Raw genomic sequence first — 24,279 nt, forward strand, 5'->3', positions numbered from 1 at the left:
AATTGTTATTTTGATGTGTCAAGCGTCACTGTCCAAAGTGAAGAGAGTTTTACACCACCATGGACTGAGAGGATGTCAACCAAAATACAAGCCAAATTCCAAGCTCCAAATTTTAAACCTTCAAGCTTGACTGAAATGTTCAGCTTCCTGCATAGACCATCCATCCAAATGCCTTCTGAAGGAAAGTATAACGGTCAGACCAGATAAAGCTTGAGCTGTCTGATCATAATACCTTGAGGCATGTTTGGAGAGGTAAAGGTGAGGCTTTCAAACCTATGAGCGCTGTACCAGCTGTCAAGCATGGTGGTGGTAGCACCATGATCAGGGGCTGTTTTGCTGTCAGTGATACTGGTGCACTGCACAAAGCGGTTGGAATAATAAAGAAGGAGCATTGCCTTCAAATTATTCAGCTTCACCTTAAATCAATAGATAGATTGTTGAAACTTGGACAGTTAAAGGACAATGATCCCAAACACACATCAATACTGGTTTTGGAATCGATAAAAACGGGCTAACTTTAAGCTTTTGAAATGGCCTTCCCAAAGTCCCGACTTCAACCTTATTGAAAATTTGTGGATCGTTTAAAAGCTGGGTTTGTGCCAGGAAATGAACTCAATGAACCAATTCTGCCAAGAAGAGTGGTCAAACAATGGGGGTATATGTATATATCTGACCCTGTGTGAATAATTTGAACCTTTGTGAATTTGGGAAAATCCAAAATAAATCCAGACTTATGGGCCCAACTTTTGCTTCTTGTAAGTTATTAAAGCTTTGCAATCATTCCACCCTGGAAGAAGAGCTATTATGGTCCCTCTGCGTTAGGTTCTTGGTTTTGAGTTTTTTGTTTGTCCATTATTTTCTTTTCGGTTTTGCAAAGTTATTGAAGTTCATTTTCTCTATTATTTTATAGTTTGTTATAGTGTTATTTTGTATTTCCTTGTGCCTAAGTTTTGTTATGTCCTCATGTAAATGGTAAATGGCCTGTATTTGTATAGCGCCTTACTAGTCCCTAAGGACCCCAAGGCGCTTTACACATCCAGTCATCCACCCATTCACACACACAGGTGATGGCAAGCTACATTGTAGCCACAGCCACCCTGGGACACACTGACAGAGGTGAGGCTACTGGACACTGGCACCACCAGGCCCTCTGACCACCACCAGTAGGCAACAGTCTTGCCAAAGGACACAATGACCAAGACTGTCCAAGCCTGGGCTCGAACCGGCAACCTTCAGATTACAAGGCGAACGCCCAACTCTTGAGCCACGATCACCCCATGTTTAGTATAGGTTCCTTATCTTTTAGCCTCATGTTCTTAGTTTAGTTATAGAGGACTCTGGGTTTATTAGTTCCTGTTAGCATTCCTGTTCTGTTCCTTCAATCTCATCGTTGTGTTAGTTATTTTTGTCTTCCTTATTCCTATGTTTATTTGTGTAAAGTTAATCCCATTTCCCCATTCAGTTGTCTTCCCTCCTGTTTTATTTTGGTAAGCGCTGCTCTGTGTTTGTGTTTTTTTACTTCCCTGTCTCATTTGGTTAGCTGCCTGGAGCTGTGTTCCCTACCTGCTCCCACTTCCCTCATTACCTTTTGTATAAATTAACCCAGTCTCTCCTTTTCTTTTCTCAAGGTTCAAAGAAATCATTAAGAGACCAGAGTTGTTATGACATTCATACCACAATGACTGGATGTAAATTTCTAACTGTAACTGTATGTATATTCATTGTAAATTTATATTTACATTGTGTCCACTTTTGGTACATTTGTCATACAGCATGTGGCAAGCTGACTTAACCTAAAATTAACAGATGTTCAGTGTTGTACTAAAGAGCAAATGCCAAGGAGAAAACCAAGGGAAAATGTACTCAAATACACTTTAGGAAACACAACTTACTCCCACAACTTATTCCCAAGTTACAGGCATATGCCTGTTTTAACTTGTTATCTGGTTTCATGATCACCTGGCTTCACGGTTCCATTGCTTCACAGAGACCCTCCTCTGTTCAGTTGGGCAGGCTGATCTGGAGTCTGTGCTGTGGGCTTACGCACTTTTAGGACTGCTTTTGGAGTGCTGAGATGTGTGACCTGTGTTCAGTTTGACCTGGAATGGTAAAACCAGCTCTGACCAGTTCCGATGCCGTCAGAGTGATGGGACAAGAGGTTTCAGACTGAGGGCAGTCCATCAGACCAGCATAGACTGGTTCACTTTGGGGTGACAGGGTTTCTAGCTTTCCCCTTCCTCCCCCCACCCCACAGGAAATCTCCCCCTGTTGCTATCCCAGGATCAACTTTCTGTAACAGCAATCAAGACACCCTGTACCAGCTCTACTCCGAACCCCACGGCTCCAAATTTAGACACTGGAGACAGAGGGACAAACTCGAAGTTATTTCAGTATCTGAACTTCATGTCCCATTTAATTCACACCCTCTTATTCTCATTGCTGACACGACTCTTTTGATCTTTTCCATCTGGTAACTGTACACTGCGGGATTTATTAAATCATCTCACAAGTACTACAGTGTAGCATACCATGTAAAGATTTCTCACTTTTAAATTTCTTCTATCATCTCTTTCTAATCTCTCTGCCTCTTCCATAAGAATTTGTTTACCACAACCTGTGCCAGACCCACCTGGTTGCTATTTCCATTCATTATATAATTTCGTGTTCATATCAATTTAGATTATGTAATTCAGACAGGAAGATTTGAATTTCACACAGCCTCAGTATGTAAATCATATCTGGAACAAGCAGCTACTATGAATGTGAAATGGGTTTGATCAGATATCACAAGCATAAAACTCTTTAACGACATAGCAGGCCTTGCCAGTTTTTTCAGACATCAAGCAGCCACGAGACAGAATGACCGACTTGCCATGTGTTGGAAAGCTGCCATGATACTGGGGTATAGTTTCCCTGAGCTACTATATGTTGAAAAGGAAACCGAGGGCAACTATTCCGCTCTCATAAAAAATTATGTCTCTGAGTAAAAGCCCTTCTGGAGTAACATGAACCAGTTTGTTCACAGTTTAACTGCCATTATTTATCCTATTCTAAATACAGTATCAACACTGTTGCAGTACTAGTGTTGTCACCCACTCTATGACATGCTGGTGGTTTCTAAATGTTGGTGGCTGGAATTTCTTAGGAAGCTTCCATACAGCAGTAAATGGGATCATAAAAAAATGTTACAAGTTACTAAAAAGTTCCCTTGACATCACCACATGGGCCCTGCAGGGTCAGCCTGAGAGCGCACGATTCCCCTGTGCTGCATTCAAGTGCCAGGAGCTTATTTTGACAGCATGTTATGTGGACAAAAATACTGGGCCACCGACATATTACACTTAGAGCTTCTTGTGAGAGAATTTTCAAGATTTTGGAGTATGTTTGGAGGAATTTTTGGACGTTCATTATTCAGAGGAGCATTTGTGAGGTCAGATGCTGATGTTGGTCCTGGACCACATTCTCCTCTTTGGATCATGTTAAAGGTATTCATTTGGGTTGAGGTCACAGCCTGTGTGGGCGAATAATATTCTTCAAGACCAGACTCATCCACTCATTTATGGAGCACCCGGGTACAGTCGTGCTGGAAGGGAAAAAACCTTCTCCCCAAACTGTTCCCACCAAGTTGGAGGCAGAGGATTGTTCACGTTCAAGATTTCCCTTCAGCAGATACTCACCCCCAGAAAAACAATCCCACAGCATTATTTAATCCAGCGATTAAGAGGCATGACCCAATACTTTTGTACATCAGCAGTATTAATATGTAATGTAACACCAGCTGACATATGTGGATATTAACAACTCAGTAAAGGGTTTACATTTAATTTTTAGCCATTAAAAAAGTCCATTCTTGATATCAACAATTAACTTCTTGTTAGTGAAAAATACCCATTCGAGGCATCAGTAACTTCATTCAAAATAAAGCTATAATTCCATGTTGGCTAATTTGTGGTAAGTTAACTGCATTTGGGACTATTAGCTACATGTAAAGCACTGCTTACTTTATAGTCAGAGTTTGTCTTTCGATTTGTTTGTTAGACATAATGGTGACACGTCTGAAATGGGGTTGTTGATCTGAAATGGAAAATCTCCTTTAAACATTATGAAAAACAGTTATAGACCTCTGTAATTTTTGTTTTTACTAGTAAAAGTTAAGAATTTATTGACTATTAATAGATAATAAAGAAAACTGTAGTTTAGTTTTTGGTTTACTGGAATTCTAATGTTAAAAAAATGATTTACAAATGACTTACAGATATATTTTCCACTGGTGACTTCTAACAAGTCAGCAGACCGTTTAAACGTTAAAAGGCTTTGGTGTACGCTTATGCAATCTAATGCAGGAACGAGAGTCCCAGATGCTGCCGAGGAAAAATGAAACATACTGCTGGCCAGTGGCTTGTCGTAACTTACGGTTGTCCACGCGTAATATAATTTGGATATCTCCGAGGGCACTTGAACGCAGCTTCACTGGTATTCAGCGTCTCCCCTGCGTCACCGGTCCTTAAACTGAACGGCAGGTCAGGGGCGACGTGAGACAAGTAGGGCACCTCAGAGAAGGACAGTCCACCCGTGTGCCTTCAGCAGCAGCTACCTGCGCTCTGCTCCTCAGATATTTTCTTTTTTAATTTTCATTTTTCAAGTTAAACCAGCTGGTCGTTTTTTCTTTTCTTTTCCAGATGACCGTGTCTCAAGAAAGGCCCATGACCTATGCCAAGATGAAAGGCCTTGTCTCGTTTCTCTCAGGTAAGAACATTAAATATAAATGTTTAAGATAAGCTTTACTTTACCTGTGATCTTAAAGCAAGCTCGTGTATAACATCTAATATAAAGATAAAAGCTAAAGAGGCCAAAAGAGAGTAATTAGTCATTACTGCATAAAATACCACAATGTTAAAATTATTTATCTTGGCTTGAAAGGTTCAGAAAGTCTCCATATAATTAGAGAAGTTTGATCACTTGAGAGAAGTGCGGTGATAAAGTGACACCAACCTTCTGCTGAGTAAATACAGCTGTTGACCTCTTATGTAAGGGACTAACCCTCTTCCTGTGCTACAGCTCTGCTCAAGGGGAAGAAAGTGGGCTTCAGTGACTTCTTGCACAAATTTGTTTCCAGCCAGCACCTCTGCCAACAGTAAGTTGGCAACAGTCATTTTTTCACAGCTTTTTTCCTTCGTGTTGAACCTCATAAAACAAACCCTCATATTCTGTGTCCGATCTCCCGATTGAAGCCTGGACACTGAGAAAATCCTGCAGAGACAAAGCAAACCGGGGAGAGGGAAGGAGGAGAAATCTACTTTGGTGAGTTCAGAGAGAAGACTTTTTTTTAAAGTCTTTGCTGAGTGTTGACAGAAGATGAAACTTGAGCTGACCTCCTGACCGTTTTGTCCCTCTATGTCTTTTCCTCAGAGCTCCACGAACACAGAAACCTCACAGTAAGTCATTTTCTCCCTTTACATCGGGAAATATTTCGTCTATGTTGTCAATGATGCACAATCTGGACTTAATAAAGTGGCCAGAAGGCTTTTTTCTCATTCATGAGCTTCACCAGAGGCAACCTGAGAGTTATTTCTTATCATGCATTCACATCCAATTATTATGCATGACTTATTTGTACTCGGACGTGCATTATTAACTGTTTTCTGCTGTTGTATTAACCAGGATGAAACCATCAGACTTCGACTACCTCAAAGTCATCGGCAGAGGAAGCTTTGGAAAGGTGGGGAAAAAAAATCCTCAGCACCTACCCCCCTGACCTCCCTTTAAGACAGCCGATTGGTCTGAAACATGAGGATTTGTTGTTGTTCAGTAGAGGAGAGATCCACAGCGAATTCTCAGCACAGAAAAACACATTTAGGCTCTGTTAAAACCTGCTTTTAAATCAGTTTTACACCCACTCCAAGTGACCAGCTTTAAGCATCAGTGCACCAAACAAGCACTGGTACCCTGGATGTTAATTTCTGACAAATATTCGGTGCTCATATCATGATATCAGAGAGGTGGCTGGTCAAAAACAAGTTACAGCTTTAGGAATCGCTCATTTCCCAACCGTGATCCATTCTGTGGGAAAAATACTTTTCTAACATAGTCACAAATCTAACTCGTCGCTGTAAAACAGCTGGTTGCAGTTTTTTTTACTGTCATTTTTTTATTACTTACAAACAAACAGAAAACACCTACATGCACTCACGAACAACCTGGATTGCCTCGTCTCTGCAGTTTGTTCATGTAACATCAATATTTCAGTCCTCGCCCTGTCTCTGACACATAAGCACACATAAACACAGTCCATTTCTTTCTTTTCTCTAGACATCGTACCTCTTGAATTCTTATCTGATGAGTCAACAGCTCCAGGACATTTTTTTTTTCACTCACTAATTTCAGCTATTTGTTTTGTGTTTGTGGGTCTGGCTCGTACCATCTCAATATTTCCTCTCATATGATGAAATTAGAGCACTATACATGACCTAGATATGTCATAATTTTTAAGAATAAACAAATGAGCACGCTTCCAAAAATATTTAATACCAGAACAAAGCCAAAAAACACAAGAATTACTTACTCTTACTACTCTACACTGTCTCCAGCTTGACTGTGTTATAGGTAAAAATGTACCAGCTGTGTTGTAGTTTTTACAGTTTGTAAAATGTGTTTTTCTGATGCTGACGGGGTCAGATGGGAACTTTTTCCCCAGATTTGGTTGACCTTGTAAGTTGCTGTGTTTGAGGTTGGTGCTGTGAGATTAAATGTGAAAATTCAAACTTTTACAGGTGCTGCTGGCAAGACATAGAAAACAAGGGGGTTATTATGCCGTGAAAGTGCTCCAGAAACAGTTGATTGTCAAGAGGAAAGAGGTAATCTATCTATCTATCTATCTATCTATCTATCTATCTATCTATCTATCTATCTATCTATCTATCTATCTATCTATCTATCTATCTATCTATCTATCTATCTATCTATCTATCCATCCATCCATCCATCCATCCATCCATCCATCCATCCATCCATCCATCCATCCATCCATCCATCCATCCATCCATCCATCCATCCATCCATCCATCCATCCATCCATCCATCCATCCATCCATCCATCCATCCATCCATCCATCCATCCATCCATCCATCCATCCATCCATCCATCGTTCTGTCTCTGTAGCAGAAGCATGTGATGGTTGAGAGGAGTGTACTGCTGAAAGGACTACAGCATCCATTCCTGGTGGGACTCCACTTCTCTTTCCAGACACCAAACACTCTCTACTTTGTCCTGGACTATGTCAATGGAGGGGAGGTGAGTGTATAAGATTAAGGATTTCAAAATATTCTGCATTCAGATGTTTAGTTGTTGTGTACTCTATGAGTTTGTAGAAGTGCAGGTGTTGCTGTTGTGTTGAATTCCTTGCTTTGCTTTCAGCTTTTCTACCACCTGCAGAGAGAGGGGTCATTTCCAGAACCCAGAGCTGCTTTCTATGCTGCAGAGGTGGCTGCAGCACTGGGCTACCTCCACTCTCTTAACATCGTCTACAGGTATGTATGTATGTATGTGTGTATATATATATATATATATATATATATATATATATATATGCGTGAAAACACAGCATTAGAAAAGCGGCAGCATAGTCACCCTTCCAAGTTTTTCTCGCCTCTGTGCTCTCTCTCTTTCTTTGTGCATGTTTGATTTGACCACGTTCTGCCTGCTTCATTTATTCATGCAGAGAATTCCCAATGAAATTTTCCCACTCAAATCCACCATGTTCTCCGGCGCCACATTAAAAATTAAAGAGTGAGGAAAAGCAATGTGAAGCTAAAGGAAACTAACAAAGAAATGACAGCTAATGTCAGATTTTGCAGGACTCAGTGTTCTTTGTTTTTATGCAGAGACCTGAAACCTGAGAACATCCTGCTGGACAGTGAGGGCCACGTGATGCTGACTGACTTTGGGCTTTGTAAAGAAGGTGTGGCCACAGGTGGGGTCATGCACACCTTCTGTGGCACTCCGGAGTACCTTGCTCCAGAGGTGTTACACGGCCATCCATATAGCCCAGCTGTGGACTGGTGGGGACTCGGCACGGTGGCTTATGAGATGATCTGTGGACTGGTGAGTGCAGGTGCAGTGATCTCTATCCTTTACATCATCAGCATCTTCACCTTAAGCCACCTCCCTCTTCCCCTCCCTCTCTCTCACAGCCTCCATTTTATAGTCGCAGTAAACTGCAAATGTTTCAGAACATCCTTCACGGCCCTCTGCAGCTACGCAGCGACATCTCTAAAGCTGCCTGCTCACTGTTGGAGGGCTTATTGGAAAAAGATGTCTCCAGACGCTTAGGAGCGAGCTGTGACATTGTAAGTGCCCCAGCTAAAAAGAAGAGAAACAGTAATGAAACATGGCCACAGAAGGGTTAACTGTTATTGTGTTTCCAGGCGGAGCTGCAGGAACATCCCTTCTTCGCCTCTATCGACTGGGATGACCTCCTGGCCAGAAAAATCAGACCCCCTTTCATCCCAAAAGTGGTACGAGTGAATCAGAAATGAGCTCGACGCACTTTTCTTTTTAACCGAGGGAACATGGCTCACTCCTCTCTCCTCTTCAGGCTGGTCCTTGGGATGTCAGTTACATTGACCCAGCGTTTACACGACAACCTGTACCTGCCTGTGTGAACGACATGTGCCAGGAGGCCGGGGTCAGCGAGGCCTTCCGAGGATTCTCCTACATGAACCCTGTGGAGTACCTGGCAGCAGAGCCGGTTTCATAACAACACCGAATCCTCCGGGGGCGCGGTTGTTCAGTTGTTTCTTTTTTACATCATTAATTTTTAAGTGGGTGTCTATTTTTAAGAACTTGAGCAAAAAGATTTTTATGCTAACAGTGCAACATACTGTATGTTTCATTGGATGTTTTGTTTGTTTGTTTTGTGTTTTTGGCTATTGATGTTAATTCAATATGTGGTCGTGATGATGGAATGGGCTGGTCACTATTTCATCCTCGCTGCTTTAATGCATTATATGAAGCACTCAACAGTTTGGAGTAGATTTATTTTTCAACACTTTGCATTTACAGGATATTAAAATATACAATGTGTACTGCAAAATTCTCATTCTAACATTACATTCACAGCTTACAAGTGCACTCAAAATACTTCACTGGCTGCTTTATTGCTGCATAGTGACAGAGCAAAATACAGAAAGCATCTCCATGCGGTGTTTAGATAAAAACAACAACAGGATGCCAGCCTATTGGCAACACTAAAACACAAATTGGACCCCAGCTCCGACTTCACGTGTGGTGTTTTGGTGTCTAATTTTAGTGATGAACAGAAAAAGCCCATCACTGTGGAGAAGCTAATGGATGTCTTCCCCTCAAAAAAAAAGAGAAAAAAGGAGAGCATCTGTTCTGATCCTTTCTACCTCACTTCACAAGACTGTGGAACAGTTTGGACACAGGGAGGGTGGCTTTCAGTCTGTCAGTAGATGCTGAAGGAGGCGTAGCTCTGCTCACTCTGGCATGTGAAGTAAGCAATCAACTGACCGTTGCAAATCATCAGAAACAAGCCACTGCCTAGGGAAAAATGAAGAGTGACATATTTGAAACAGCTAACCTCATGAAGTTAAGACTGATAGTAACCGATGAGCTGGCAGTGTTTGTCTTACCTAAAGCCAGCCACCACTGCCACACAGTAGGAAACTCCAACATTACTGCAACATGGAAACAAAACGTGTCATTACACAATGCATTTGGTTATTCAAGCATGCACCTGGGTAGATGCACCGATACATTTCTGCTCACCTAGGCTGGTGATCATTACATGCACCAGTGTGACAGTGAGAGCGTAGTCCCAAACCCGCCTCCTCACCACTGCGGCAAACAGAAGGCCACTGCAAAAGTAGGTGAGCTCCAAGGACAGGAGGTTCACTAGAAAAAGAAAAGAGAAAATAGATTATGTGTATAAAGCTGCCACTCTGTGTCGACAGCATTGCACGCATTAGGTGTGCTCACCCAAGTATTTGGAGTTGGATTCGGTAGGTTCGGTCTTAAAGTCAAAAGGAATCAGTCCATCAAAGTGGTCCAACCTGAGATGAGAGATATGATAAAGTTACAGCAGACAAAACATTAAAGCGCAACCTATAAGTAAATATCTTAAAGTAGAATGAGTAGAATAATCTATTAAATGAATATCTTGAATAAAGAAGGATAACCTATAAGTACAATGATCTGTTAGTAAATACCTTAAATAAAGTAAAATGACCAATAAGTAGAATAACCTAAGAGTAAATAGCTTAAATAATGCAGAATGACCTATAAGTAAAGTAGAACATCTTGAGCATAATACGATATGGCGAAACAAAATAGGTCAATAAGTTAAAAATTCCCCAAAAGAAGGAGCTCAAACAGAAAAATTATGAATGCAATAAGTAGAAATTAAAGTAAAATATATAACAGTTTGAATGGAATACAATAAAACATACCAACAAAAACATAAAAAGAAATATAATACATTAAAGAGACTGTGCAGAAAACTATTACAATAAATGTCATACATTTAAAAAGGATAATAAAAAATACCTTATTAAATGTAGTTAAAGAAAAATAGCATAGCAGTGCAGTTTGTAGTCTGTTTGATGTGTGTGATTGGTGTAACTTTTTTTCTCAGATTCTGAGATTAATCTTTGAATTCAGAGAAAAAAGAAATCTCAGAATTCTGAGATTAATGTCAGAATATTTACTTTTTTATTCACAATTCTGACATTAATCTCAAAATTCTGAGGTTAATTTCAGAATAGCCTCACAATTCTGACATTAATTTTAGAACTCAAAGAGATTAATGTCAAAATACTGACTTTTTTATTCAGAATCTTGACATTTGGATTCTGAATATTTGTTGCTATTTATTATAATCATCAATATACTTCCAGTTATTATAGGAGACAAACCCTCCTTTCGATCCCTTGCGCGTGCGTGGCTCTCACCTGAAGGCACCAAAGCAGACGCTCCCGATCATGTAGAAAAGCGAGTAAAATATGAGCAGACACAGCAGCAGGTTGAGGAGCACGGTCTGTTGGGATGGATAGAGAATGGGGCGTAATTTAAAGATTCTTGTCCGTCAACGCTACATATTTTCCATATAACGCAACACGAGCAAACACCACCTAAAGCTGAGGATTGCACTCTCACAGTATTATAGACGCAGATCCCTGCAGTGGGAGGGATATGCGTGGTCTGTAAGCAGGCAGACAGGCAGGCTCTTTTATGTGCTGCAGCCCGACCTGCTGCTGGTTTATAATATATAAGAGGTATGATATACATATTTAACGTGTGTGTTTACATTATATATAAAACAGCCTGTCATAGCCAGCTTATTCTGTTGTTTAACCGCACATAATTCCCACTTTCGATCCACGGCTCACAGAAACGCCTGAAAATCCACAGGACAGTCGGATAATCTCACAGCACACGATTTCCCCATCTTACCTTCGAGTCGACCGCTCTGCCTTTGAATGCCATCTCATGGTTTCCCTTTAATGCTTTATTCCCAAATAACGTGGGCTGCAGCAGGCTGCACGACCTCGGTTAAATCCCCCAGCTCTCCTCCTAACAAAGTGGACTCCTACCACCACCTAGCGGCCAACAGGAGACGCGGAGCAGCGCCGCCGCTTTTACAGCCCAGCTGAACTCGTTTCACCTCGTATCAGGGCGGCCTTTTTTAATTTGTTTTTAACTGAAAAAAATAAAGACTTTCCTCTGTATGTGCCACTTGTATGTTGTCGTGGATATTTGTTATATTCCCCAGCCCAGGTGTTTACCATTTGGGGGGATATACCTCGCATCTACAGCCTTGCCATTACCGTGGAAAGCCGCCCAGTATGCAGGGAGATTTATACCGGCAGGTTAGCTGCTTATATTCTGGTTGAATATGAGTGATTTTGCACCCAGTACATACTTCCAAGCCCATGTGGTGACCAGACGAGGCACCTGTGTGGTCAGGTGTTGCGTTAAATTGATCATTTGTCACAGTAATAGATAAATAAAATAAATAAATCGTGCACCCAGCAGCCTCGCTGTGTTATGAAACGTGATGGCATCACCCTTATTGTAGTCGGATGATATTTCCGTGCATAAGATGTGAGATGTAAGACTGACACACCTCAGTACACTCCATCTGACTGTCTCGGGTTTAACAGCCCCATTGTGTTCGTTTTTCAAGTGATATTACAGGCCTGAGCGTTTATATCTATAGTTAGCGCCGGTGGTTGTAGTCTTATTAACGCTTGTGTCCTGAATATGTCCGCCCCAAACGAGCTACTACAGTGATCAGAGTGTGCTTAAAAAGTGGGAAGTGACCAGTTTTTGACCATCGGGGAAACCAACGGCTCCTCCACGGCTCTTTATGGGGGAGACACTGTGCTCCCTGCGCTCCGCTCATACACAGTCGTATTTAACGCTTTTATAGGCGGTTTAGGTCAAAGGGGGAACCCGGAGCCCCTGTCCGGCGGATAATTCTCGTTACACCGGCTCTAAATCGAGTTTTGGGGCGCGTTGTGAACGTACGCAGGCCCGGTATTGACCACCAGCAGTGAACTTAACTTTTCCGAGACCCAAAGTTGTGTCAGGCAGCGCGTCTTGCGCGCATGCGCACCACTCTATCCAGCTCTAAATAAGAGTTAAAACAGAAACGAGGTGAGTTCCACAATTGTTAAACAATACGGGCGTTAATAATCATTTGTTGTCGTTGACGAGGACGGCGTTTGAAAAGCAGGCGTTCGTTTTTGTAAACTGGCGACAGTTTCCATTATTTCCACTCTGATTTAAAACGGCGAGAATAAATCGTTTTTTTCCAAGTTTCTATTGAAGAAATTAATCAAGCAACAATGTTAAAGCTCGTAACATTATCGCGGTGTTGTTACGAGTGTGCGTGATATTCTGTGATGTATCTGCATTTTGCAAATGCGTTTTCCTATTGTTATTAACCGGGAAACTTATTTATTACAGATCGTCCTTATAGCTGGCTCTGCATCCAGTCTCAATGCTACGGCTAGCCCTCTATAGCAGCCCTCAGTTCATATGAACTGAGTGGAGCTAGCGACTGTTAGCTTTATGTCAGCGCTAGCTAGCAACCTGGGCTGACATTCCGTGACAAGGGGAAAGTGAAGAAAAACGGCCAGAGTGAATGAAAACACCAAGTCAGGAAATTACACAGCAAGCGTTTGCCTTTGTTTAACGTGTAGCAGCTTTGCGGCATTTGTTTAAAATGGTAACTTGAGTAATTAACATAGTTTAAACGTGTTGGTGGCCTCTTCCTATGCTCCGCCATTTTGTATAAGACGAATGCTAATCATGGGCGCTCTTACATACACTTTATTTATGGCTAGAATAAAACTGAGGCATGGGATGCAAAGTCTAACTTAACCGAGATCCAGGAGCTCTGATTGTTGTTTACTTTTGACACGGTTGTGACCACGATGCAAGCAGAAAATATAACCTTAATTCAGTGTTGAACATGCGTCGGGACTAAAACGTTATATCGTATTATTAAGCGGATAAAGACGTTTTTAAGTTTGGCCAGTGAGTGCAGAAAACAGTGTTCTCCTTACAGCTGATAAACAAATGAGCCCCTCACTTGCTCCTTGCCAGGCAAGCAGTCGGTTTTAAGAGATACTGTTAAAACAAGGAAAAGACGAACTTGTCTGGTTAACTTAAAGTTGAGACGTCTTTCCTCTTCTTTGTCAATGATCTGGACTAAGGTTTACCCTAATGGGGTCGTTTGTGCTCGCATTTCTCTGATAGTTGGCCGGCAAAACAATATTATTATTGACTGTTTTGTCTGAAATCGAAGTGCATGGTGTATCCTGCACGCCAGCGCGCAGTCGCCATCTAGTGGTGATGCTGCGCAGAGCTGTTTACAAGTGCAGGGAGGAATAAAAACTGCATTTGTGATCGGAATCAGTTCGCTGATCAAGCCGTAGGGGACCGCTTGGCTCACTGCAGTTATCATGTACAGGGAAACAATGGGCCTGGAAAACAGAAGCGTAAAAGTCAGAGGTGCAGACTGTGCGCATAATACCATGCCTTTCCATGTGACTCTTTGCAGGTTGGTCATATCAGCAGAGTGGGAATGACTGACACTCCACCCAGTGATGGCCCCTCCCAGGGAGCTGAGTTTGACAGGATGGGATTAGACTGGAAGGATGGCATTGCAACGCTGCCAGGCAGTGATATCAGGGTACAAAAGATATCACTGATTTTTGTTGTTGTTGTTTTTCGGTCCAGGGTCTTTCTTGCTTGTGCAAATATTTGTTTATAGGGGGAGGAGGCTGTATGTATAGCTGTTTCTCAGGCTGAACTCATAATCAGGACCATAGTAGCACACCAACTTGGCTGATAGGAATGTGTCTCTTTTTTTCAGTTCCGCCTGACCGAGTTTCGGACTCTTGAGATTGTCACAGATTTAGAGGTCAAAGGGCAGGAGGCAGAGCCTAACAGTGAGACCTTGGACCCCGCACCATCTCACACGCCCACCCCTCCACCTGAAGGCCAGTCACAGACAGGGACAAGCAAAGCTTCAGCCAATCAGAGTAAACCAGGATTGTCTCAAGCTAAAGGTATGATGGCACATGATTGTCATTTTTATAATGAAGACTTTCACTGTTTGGTTTTTAAAGTCTACGTTACGTTTCGGCCTCAGTTTCAGCCCTTCTTTCTCCTCCGTCCTTTAGCTCCTGGTCCTGTGCTTTTGTCTTTAGAGGAGGGCCCCAGTATGGAGGGCCCCAGTGTGGAGGTTGGGCCCAGTGTTGAAGTTGGTTCTAGTGCAAACTTGGGCTCAAATGGGGAGCTGTCAAGGTGCCGGGCCTGCGGTGGCCGTGCTCCTGGGGATGCCCTCCTGCAGGGGAAATTCTGCTGCTCAGCTTGTGCCCAGCCTTCCAGTGGCAGGTAAAACCATGCCTCTGTTATCTCTAATAACGCCCTCCCCCCCATTTAATTTTTTTTTAGATTAACTTAATATTTTTTGTTTCATGTGCACCTTCTTTGTGTTTGTAAAGATCGTCTCCGGGAGAAGCACGGGAGGGTCAGGCAGTAGAAGGAGAGAGACTTGGCAAACGTGTGCGCAAAAAGAGGAAGATCTACATGGACTCTGGTGAGGAAGAGGAAGAAAACCAAGAAGAACCAGAGGTGAGGAATATACCATCAACACTTGTGTTCGGTGGTCAACTTCAGAGCTACATACATACCAGATGTTCAGGCTTAAGTTTCCTCTCATCTACAGGATGAGAAGAGTTGTGATAGTCCTGTGTAACACGTTTTGCTCATTCTGCTTTTTTCTTGTAGGAAAAGGCTAAAGCTACAAAGGGCAGGAGAGGAGCCAAAATTGCCAAGCTGGGTATGATGAAGCTCTAAACATTATTAGAATCTGTTAATGCCCTAAATCAGTTTTTTGTTGTGTTGTTTAGCTGGTGATACATTCTCAGCTTTTGAGACTGTCCTCTGATTTGATTGTCAGATTTTTTGATTAGCATTTGCATTATCTTCCAATTCATGAAACCTGCAGGCAATGTATTTCTCAGAGCGACAGAAAGCAGGAATGAAGAATGAGTTTTTATTAATTTGGTTAGACTTAAACCAATATTATGAGCATGCTGTTTTTGCCCATTTTTATATAGGGACTTCGATAGAAAGAAAATTGTCAAACTGCCTAGAATACATCCATGTATTCATGGTTTTATATGCATTGTGTGTCATTGGCATACACTTTATACAACACGTAATATGTCACTATTTGTTCACCCAACCTTTAGTTGCTGCCCCACCCAATAAGAAACGTGCATGGAGCTGGCCTTCTTACCTCGAAGAGGAGAGAGCGGTCGCTGCTCCAGTTAAACTATTCAAAGAGGTAAAAACCTGCATATACCTGCTATTTGTACCCTGTTAAGTAGAAGCTCACAGTCTTGTTTATCTGACCTATGCTGTTATTATTCTTGCAGCACCAGTCGCTTCCACAAAGCAGGAACAGTTTTAAGGTGGGGATGAAGCTGGAGGGACTTGACCCGGCACACCCGTCTCTATTCTGTGTGCTCAGTGTTGCGGAGGTACTAATGCTAATGCTTGACTATGTTACCTATACGCTATAACATTTTTCTAGATAAAGACTTTGACTCATGGATGCCTGCCTCTCTTTGCATCCCAGATCCAAGGTTACAGGGTGAGGCTCCACTTTGACGGATATCCAGAATGCTATGACTTCTGGGCTAATGCCGATTCGTGGGATCTGAAACCAGCCGGCTGGTGTGAGAAGAACGGACACAAGTTATTGTTGCCTAAAGGTAACAAGAATACCACCAATAAACATGAAATTCAAGGTAGAATTTTTATTTTTTATTTTTTTAACAAAGTTGGGTCACAACTCAGCTGACTGGGCTTGTCGTGTTGTAGGCTGTAAGGATGGAGAGTTCAACTGGAGCACGTACGTGAAGAACTGCAGGGGTCAGCTGGCCCCGAAACACCTTTTTAAGAGCCTCAACACAGTGAGTGTTAAACACATCTGAAGCTGTCAGATGGTTCTGTGATTCAGTGGATTTTATTGGCTCCGTGTGGCTAAATTGGCTAAATGCATATTGTCTTTTTGTTTGTTTGTTTTTAGTCCGTGACTCCATCCGGGTTTAGAGCTGGGATGAAACTGGAGGCGGTTGACAGGAAGAATCCTGCTTTGATCTGTGTAGCAACAATTGCTGCCGTTGTCGACAACCGCCTGCTCATTCATTTTGACAACTGGGATGACACACATGATTACTGGTGAGAGATTATTACCCAGAGATGTTCGCCGGTCTGCCTTGAGGGCAGCTGGAGATTTGAATCCGTGTGAAAGCAGTGCTAATTTAGTGCCTGTCTACTGAAGACAGCATGCCACTGTATTTTAAATAAACAGACTAGCATTGTAAGTAAAGAGTTTCTGAACCTTTTTATTGGTGAATATTTCTTTCAAAACCCCCGGTGTTATCGTTCGCCCATTTACTTGTGTTTGTTTTAAGGTGTGATGCCAGCAGTCCATACATCCACCCTGTGGGTTACTGTGAAGAGGCTGAGCTAACACTCACAACTCCAGCTGGTAAGACAGACCAAGACACGTGTGAGTCAGTATGAATGTAATATACTGTAGGACCCAACTCTTGTAAGATCTGAGATGATTAATTAAAGGCCAGCTAAATAAAAAATGATAAATAAAATAAATAAAAATGGCAACAACAAAAAAAAAAATCTTGAATCCTGAAATAGTAAAATCTGATAACAAAGCCACGGATGAATTATTCTGTAGAAAGTAAATGTGCTCATGCTAAGTGTATTAATAGTAAGATGTAATTTCCTGTAGATCCCCATGTTGCCACCTATTTCTAACCTGCTGGGTAATGTTGTTACACCTGTAGAAATGGCTTTGTTTACATGGTGTCTGTCTGCAGTATCCAGTGCACCTAATGAGTCTTTATCTCCTCTCCTTAGAATGTAAGGAACCAAAGAGTTTCTCTTGGGAGAAATACCTGGAAGAGACGGGCACACAGGCAGCTCCTGCACGAGCTTTCAAAGTGGTATGATATACGAGTATGCAGATATTTACGGTACTGTGCTACAGTAGTCTAAATACAGACATGTGATTCTGTGTTGTTGTTTTTTTTTCAGCGACCTCTGCATGGCTTCCAGTTTGGGATGAAAGTAGAAGCGGTTGATAAGAGGAATCCCATGCTCATTCGTGTTGCCACTATAGCAGACACAGAGGACCACAGACTAAAGGTGGGAGATGTCTCTTCATGGTGATGCTTTTTGAGTTTGTTTTTTTTTCTGTGCTCAGCCTTTGTTTAAATTCTTGTTTACCCTCCTCTTGCAGATCCACTTTGATGGCTGGAGTTCAGAGTACGACTATTGGGTGGAAACCGACTGCCCAGATCTGCATCCTGTCGGGTGGTGTCAAAAAACTGGACACCCACTACAATATCCTAACGGTGTGACACATTTTACGACTCTCTCTCACACTCACACGCACAGACACACAGACTGTCCTTGTCTGTCCTGCTGGGTGCTGAGGGTGAGGTTGCCAGATTTCTAATTTCAACAGATGAGTCAGCACACTTGATCTCTGCCTTTATTTTACTTGGATAAGACATTAAGAGGAATGTATAATGAATTCAGAATGGATGGTTGTTTGCATAGTTTTATTAAGTTTCCCGTGTGTGTGCGTGTGTGTATTTCAGGCTCCAGTGATTTAGTGACTGCTCCAGGACAAGGATGTCCTACCCCGGGATGCAACGGCGTTGGGCACATCAGGGGACCTCGCTATGGGACTCACTACACGTTCGTAGCTCAACTTTTCACAGTCGTCTTTTGTTGCAACTCTTATGTCTTACATCTCCATTTTCATTTAAGATGTTTTATGCATTTCCCCAACTGCTCTCCCGGTTTACCTCAGGGAATATTTGTCATAGTTTCTCAGTCGCTGCAGTGTTGCCTTTCTATCCTGTTTTTAAAATACTTTTAACACTCTTAAGTGCACCACTTTCCAAATGGATTTCAATAAATTATCACCATTTCCATTTTTGTTTGTCCAGTCAGTCGTTAGGTAATGTCATATTGTTATATTAAGGTGTAGTAAACACGTCTTAACAGTAACTAAAAGAGGAGACGTCTCCAGGCTCTCAAATATTGCTTTTTATTTGTGTGGGCTGCCAGCACTCTACATGTGTTACTTGTGTGTTTGTCTGTATGTAGGAGGGTGAGGCGAGGCGATATTAACTGCCTTTCTGTTGTCTGTGTTATAACCTCTTACTGGAGTTTTAAAAAAATAAAGGCTGTGTGTCCCAGCGATGTTTGCGTCTCTGTGTGCAGTCAGGTGAGCTGTCCCTACTCAGAGGTGAATCTGAACAAAGAGGGTTTGCTGCCAGACCGTCTCAGCGGAGAGCGGCCTCCCACCCTCAGCGGGCCTCATCCTCGTGGGCGACGCCCTGACCCAAATGCAAACAACACAACGCAAAACTCCTCGACGCAAGATCAACCCGAAGGACCGGAGGACGCCCAGAACAGGTTCAATCCTTTGTCGACATACTTTAACAGCTCCTATCATATCAGGGGATTTGCATGCAACTATATGTAGTGGTTTGTACCTGAGCAATGATTATCTGTGTTGCTAGGAAACCGGCGACGGTGGCAGCTGAGCGTACAGGACGCAGTAGCCAGGCAGAGGCACTGAGTGGAGCCACCGAGCAAAGCCACAATGGAACAAGGCCTAAACGGTACCTGTCGCTCAAGATAGCCTCACACTACGCTGCGCCTGATATGATTTGTTTGTTTCAAGGAGTCATTCTGTCGTTGGTCTTCATTTCAGGACAGCTCCAGTTCCCAAATACCTAAAAATGCATTATGTCAAAGAGGAGATTGGCGATAGTAAAGGTAAGCGAGGAAAAAGTGCAGAAGGAATCGTACCTCATACCCTCACTTCCTCCCACTGACTCCTCTTAACTCTCCTCAGCCTCTCCAGAGGCCATCTCCCTCCAGCAGGCCCTCCACGAGTCGGTGTTCTCCCCCGGCATCTCTGCCTCGCCTCCCCATCGGGTGGCTCTTTGCTGGGACAAACACTGCCAGCTGCTGCCTGAGGTCCTGGGGCTGACTGCCAAGAGAGTGGCCACTTGGAGTGCCGAGGAGGTTAGACATGCTTAGACACTCAGACTGTGTAAACACCAGAAAAGCAGGCACACAAACTCTGAATCCACTCATCCAACATGAAGGCGGCTAGTTGTTCAGGGAGACCGCAACTGTGCATGAATATTCAGTAAGGGCTTTTCTGGGTGTCGCGGTGAGCTGGAGCCTTCATTTTGGCAGTCAGGTGAACGATTGAGGGTCAATAGAGGCATGTAAAGAATCACGATTAGTAGATAAACGCGCATTGATCGACGTTTGTCTGAAGCTGTTTTCTGTATGTTTATTTTCTTTGTTCTTCAGGTGGCTGGTTTTGTCAAAGGGCTTCCAGGGTGCAAAGAACATGCTGCTACATTTAAAACAGAGGTAAGCACTTCAGGATGGTTTGTAAAAAGAAGTGAGAGTGAAAGTAAAAGCCACATGGCATGTACACTGAAACTTCTGAAGGATCGATGCCTCTGCAATCGAAGTGCTAGCAGACAGTCCGCTCACTTTTATTTTTAAAGTTGAGCCACCACTAACAGGCAGGCTCCGTCCCTTCACGTCTTTTGTTACACTGTTGGCGGGCTAATTAGCCACTGTCATCAATATCAGTCAGCTGGCTCTGTAGAAAGTCTCTTCTCGTGCGGTCAGAAAAATTCCCACCTCCCCAGTGTGGATGATGCTCTGTGAGCTGGAGGGAAACTAACCAGAACCTGCAGCAGATGGAGAACTGACCCATGTGCTGCTACACCAAGTTCATTGAGGCCCCAGAGCACAACAGGGACAGACTTTGCTTACTGCAGTTGGACTTTTGTCTGCAGTACGATGGAGTCACTGAAGAAGTAGCTGATCATGGCTCTGATTATTGTCAAGATGTATTATTGATAATTCATCTAAGAAAGCAAAGCTGAGTTTTTGGGGGTTTTGTTTTTTTGCATGTAGGGTACAGTACCATCACACATGCCATCACAGAACATAATTCAGCGGAATCACTACAGAGTGTAGTCTGGAGAGTTCAGCAGATATTCCAGAACAGTTTGAAATTAAAATGTGTTTTATGTAGGGGATCCATGTAAGAGTGAAGTGGGAGGCTTTACAAGAGGTGCTGAGACCTGCTGTGACGTATGTGGGTGGCTCAGAAAAAAAGACAGGAGGCCAAGCTGGTAATGTTAAGATTTCACTGGGAGTGACCTGAAGGCGGAGCGGTTGGAGACAGAGTTAGAGCAGCAAGGCTGAGATGGTTTGGAGATGTAGCAGAGGAGGGACAGTAGACAGACTGGACAAAGGCTGTTGAATAAGGACTGCAAGGCAGGAGGAAAAGAGGAAGACCTCAGAAAGAGATCATGGATGTAGTGAAGGAGGACGTGCAGAGGCTTGCATGGGAGGAGGAGAAGCAGTCCCAACCTCCTAACTGATTTATGTGCACTTGTGTAGTGTGTTGTTTTACTGGTGTCCTCTGCTCCCTGTTTCAATCTGTGTGTGTGTGTGTGTGTGTGTGTGTGTGTGTGTGTGTGTGTGTGTGTGTGTGTGTGTGTGTGTGTGTGTGTGTGTGTGTGTGTGTGTGTGTGTGTGTGTGTGTGTGTTTTCTCTTAGTGTGTAAACACATACAGTGAAACAGGGAGCCAAGGAGATCACCAAAACAGAATTAGAATTAGATAAACCTTATTTTGGCGGATTCAGCATCGGTTGATTTCCAGCGAATTATAGCCTCTTTTTTTCCCTCTACATTATTTTTTGGTGTTTTGTCTTTATTGGATAGTGAAGCAGTGAAGACAGACAGGAAAGTGGGGAGAGAGAGAGGGAGCAAAGGGCCACGGGTTGGACTCGAACCTGAGCTGATGCACTCGGGCCGTGTGGCATGTGGCTGCCTGCTCATCCACCCACTGTATTTTACATTACTAGAGTGGGATAATGGTCGTGGATGTTTTGGCTCTCGCCCACACAACCTTTCTGTAAGAAGTATACGCTCATTTGTTTTGCGTTGAGATGCTGGTGCCCAGCACAGAAAACTGCTTTAAACAGGGCTTTAGTTAATAACTGCTCATTCTTGATTATTGTTTAATGCTTTATCATTAGACAAATCAATTTAGAACTTGCTTTGGATGTGAGGCAGATGCTGTTGAAGGTTATTCTTTTTTTTTTTTCTGGATCAGTCCTTATATGTTATTTAACTGAGTAATTAATCAACTAAGGACTTCGGACAATACCTAACTGACCGAGGTTCAATCAGTTTAGCTTTCCCATTACTTCCTAGCCTTGTTCAGAATATCAAACGTGTGTATTTCCCTGCTGACATGAATGAGGTTATTCTCTAATCCAACAGCTGCTTTGGCTCTCGCTCATTTCCTGTGAAGGGAACAAGTGAGAGGTCCTTATTTTGCATTTGAGAACATGTGAAGAAAGCATGCATGAATAAATAAATAAATAAATAAATAAACAAGGGAATACAAGTGGCAGCAATAAGCAACTTCATCAGTTTAGTGTGTGTGTGTGTGTGTGTGTGTGTGTGTGTGTGTGTGTGTGTGTGTGTGTGTGTGTGTGTGTGTGTGTGTGTGTGTGTGTGTGTGTGTGTGTGGTCTGAAGTCTGAAGTCTGGCGTAAAGCTGGCTTAAAAATAGCTGCACATTAAATCGTAGATGTTGTTCTTTTGCATCAGTCATGGTTTGCAGTCTTCTCGGACACCTTTTTGCTGACTGCATAATTTCATGCAGTCTCCAGCTTTTTCATCTTGCATATATTTTCATAAATTTAAGGTTCTACTGAAAAATGAGAGAAAAAAGAGCCTCAGTTTTAGTGCTTCCAAAACAATTCATATGTCCACTAATGTAAATCCCTGTGCTAGTTCAGATTTACGTTGCACGTTAACCAATGGCAAACAAACCCTTAGTGATTTTTATAAAACAATAAAAATGTCAGCCACGTTTGTTCTCTAAAATGAGCTTTTTTTGATGTTTAATTTTGTTTTGTTTAACTTTATTTAAATATCACAGCTACAGTAAGACAGCAAGCAGGTTTAACAAACTTTAAGATGGGGAACTCTGAAAGGCTGATCAGTGAGACTGATTTAGGTGACTGTCAGTGGAAACAATTTCCAGGTTCAGACTTTCAATTTTCAGATGTACTTTTCAAAATGTTGCTCGGCTGAATTTTGCTGTTTACACAAAAGCGACGCCGCATGGGGAAAAAAGCCAGCACCGAGAATCCCGGCTGTACAAAAACAGCCAAACAGCGATGCAGTCGAGAACAACCAGACTTTCCAGTGTTCCTGGTGTTTATGCTAACTTCACTGTCCATAGTATCGCTCAAAACTGTCTGAAAAATTACGTTTACCAAACAGTTTCTGACACGTAAACAGCAAATAAACAGACTCTCCTCAAATCCAGCAAACCTCGTCGCTATGAGAGGAAAACCTGGCTCAGTGCAGACACTTTGTTAGGGGTGTGATCTTCCCCCCTCAGTGATGCTGGTGACTTTCTATGGCCTGCTTTGTTAACGCTGGCTATCAATCGTTTCTTGTAAACACAGCAGACTTTACATTAGAAGTTAAATCATTTATGAGCTTGCCCGGTCACCTGGGGACAAGGTACTTTATTCATTCATTCATTTATAAATAAATAATTATTTATTTGTTTATTTATTGCATTTTTGATTTTTTATTTCTTCTCTTCTATCTGCATCTTCTTCTTTGTAATAATTGCATTTTTTTTTAGAAGTTTTAGCTGTTAAGTTGATCATTATTTCTTTTTGCTTATCAGATTATCCTGATGTGTATTTTAACTTCATGACCTGTAGTGAAACAATCAAAATCTTTGACAAAACTCATAACACCTAAAGGTTGATCCTAAATACTTATTTTGTCAAATCGTACTTTAAAAGTTAAGAAGTGTTGCTGTTGGTTTGACCCCTCCTAGTGCTTCTAGTATTCGAGGTGTTCTGTGTTCATACTGTTTGTGCGTCAACCAGCGTACAATAGAAATTCTTTTAAAGTAACAAAGCCTTTACTTGATTTTTTTCCTCTTCAGCAAATCGATGGCGAGGCCTTCCTGCTGCTCACACAAGCAGACATCGTCAAGATCCTGTCAATCAAGTTAGGACCCGCTCTGAAGATCTACAACTCCATCCTCATGTTGAAGAACGCCGATGAAGAGTAGAACACGACTCCAGTGGGACTTGTTCCTCGACGCTCGAGTAAAGACTTTGTTTGTTTTGTTTTTTTTAAATGTCCAGAACAAGTTTAACTTGTTGAGCTCTGTGATGGTACAGCTACACAAGAGAAACAAGCGGAAGTCATCATCTCAAAAAAACGTCCATCTCTCCTCCCTCCTCTCTCCATGATGGACGGCCCTGGTCAGCCTGAGGGAGAGTTTTTCATCATACCCCGAGGAACCCTTAACTTATAACGTGTTTGTTTACTGACTCTTTAAAAAAAAAAAAAAGGGAGGAGAAGAAGAAGCTACAAGCACCTTCAAGATTTCTTAACATTGTACAGCCAACAAATTGGATTTTGCGTCACAGTTCTGTTGCATTTTTTAAAAATCTGAGCTGTAATGAAACGTTTTTTGTGTTGCGACTTACTTGAGAACACACGTTGTTTGTTTTTTTTCTTTTGTTTGTTTGTTTGTTGTTTAA

At 42.3% G+C, this 24,279-nt stretch overlaps 3 protein-coding genes across 7 annotated transcripts; 2 read left to right on the top strand and 1 right to left on the bottom strand.

Moving 5' to 3' along the window:
- Positions 1-4,526: 4,526 nt before the first annotated feature.
- sgk2b (serum/glucocorticoid regulated kinase 2b) lies at positions 4,527-9,053 on the top strand. Its single transcript, XM_080896737.1, has 12 exons — positions 4,527-4,746; positions 5,059-5,134; positions 5,232-5,301; positions 5,410-5,435; positions 5,662-5,719; positions 6,771-6,854; positions 7,160-7,291; positions 7,415-7,527; positions 7,882-8,101; positions 8,191-8,346; positions 8,425-8,514; positions 8,595-9,053. Exons 1-12 carry the CDS (start codon positions 4,680-4,682, stop codon positions 8,754-8,756), a joined length of 1,254 nt encoding a protein of 417 aa, XP_080752863.1. The 5' UTR covers positions 4,527-4,679; the 3' UTR covers positions 8,757-9,053.
- A 195-nt stretch (positions 9,054-9,248) lies between these two features.
- Positions 9,249-11,593, bottom strand: LOC308405930 (putative transmembrane protein 244). The gene is made up of 6 exons (XM_080896738.1): positions 11,471-11,593; positions 10,969-11,054; positions 9,998-10,071; positions 9,788-9,913; positions 9,652-9,696; positions 9,249-9,559 (listed from the first exon to the last, which is right to left on the bottom strand). The coding sequence occupies exons 1-6, from the start codon at positions 11,501-11,503 to the stop codon at positions 9,465-9,467; spliced, it is 459 nt and encodes a 152-aa protein (XP_080752864.1). The 5' UTR covers positions 11,504-11,593; the 3' UTR covers positions 9,249-9,464.
- Positions 11,594-12,387: 794 nt separating this feature from the next.
- l3mbtl1b (L3MBTL histone methyl-lysine binding protein 1b) lies at positions 12,388-24,279 on the top strand. 5 transcript variants are annotated; one of them, XM_080896968.1, is made up of 22 exons: positions 12,388-12,676; positions 14,088-14,219; positions 14,403-14,598; positions 14,713-14,926; positions 15,037-15,166; positions 15,323-15,374; positions 15,790-15,884; positions 15,976-16,080; positions 16,179-16,350; positions 16,424-16,515; positions 16,632-16,783; positions 17,020-17,096; positions 17,486-17,571; positions 17,663-17,773; positions 17,868-17,982; positions 18,232-18,331; positions 18,863-19,057; positions 19,165-19,266; positions 19,359-19,423; positions 19,503-19,675; positions 19,973-20,035; positions 23,673-24,279. In XM_080896968.1, the coding sequence occupies exons 2-22, from the start codon at positions 14,112-14,114 to the stop codon at positions 23,799-23,801; spliced, it is 2,532 nt and encodes an 843-aa protein (XP_080753094.1). In that variant the 5' UTR covers positions 12,388-12,676; positions 14,088-14,111; the 3' UTR covers positions 23,802-24,279. The 5 variants fall into 5 exon arrangements, with proteins under 5 accessions (XP_080753094.1, XP_080753095.1, XP_080753093.1 ...); XM_080896969.1 differs by lacking the exon at positions 12,388-12,676 and adding an exon at positions 12,709-13,250 and having other exon boundaries at positions 14,740-14,926; XM_080896967.1 differs by lacking the exon at positions 12,388-12,676 and adding an exon at positions 12,710-13,250.

This window comes from Rhamphochromis sp. 'chilingali' (genome assembly GCF_963969265.1).
Source record: "Rhamphochromis sp. 'chilingali' genome assembly, chromosome: 11".
NCBI classification, from domain to species: Eukaryota; Metazoa; Chordata; class Actinopteri; order Cichliformes; family Cichlidae; genus Rhamphochromis; species Rhamphochromis sp. 'chilingali'.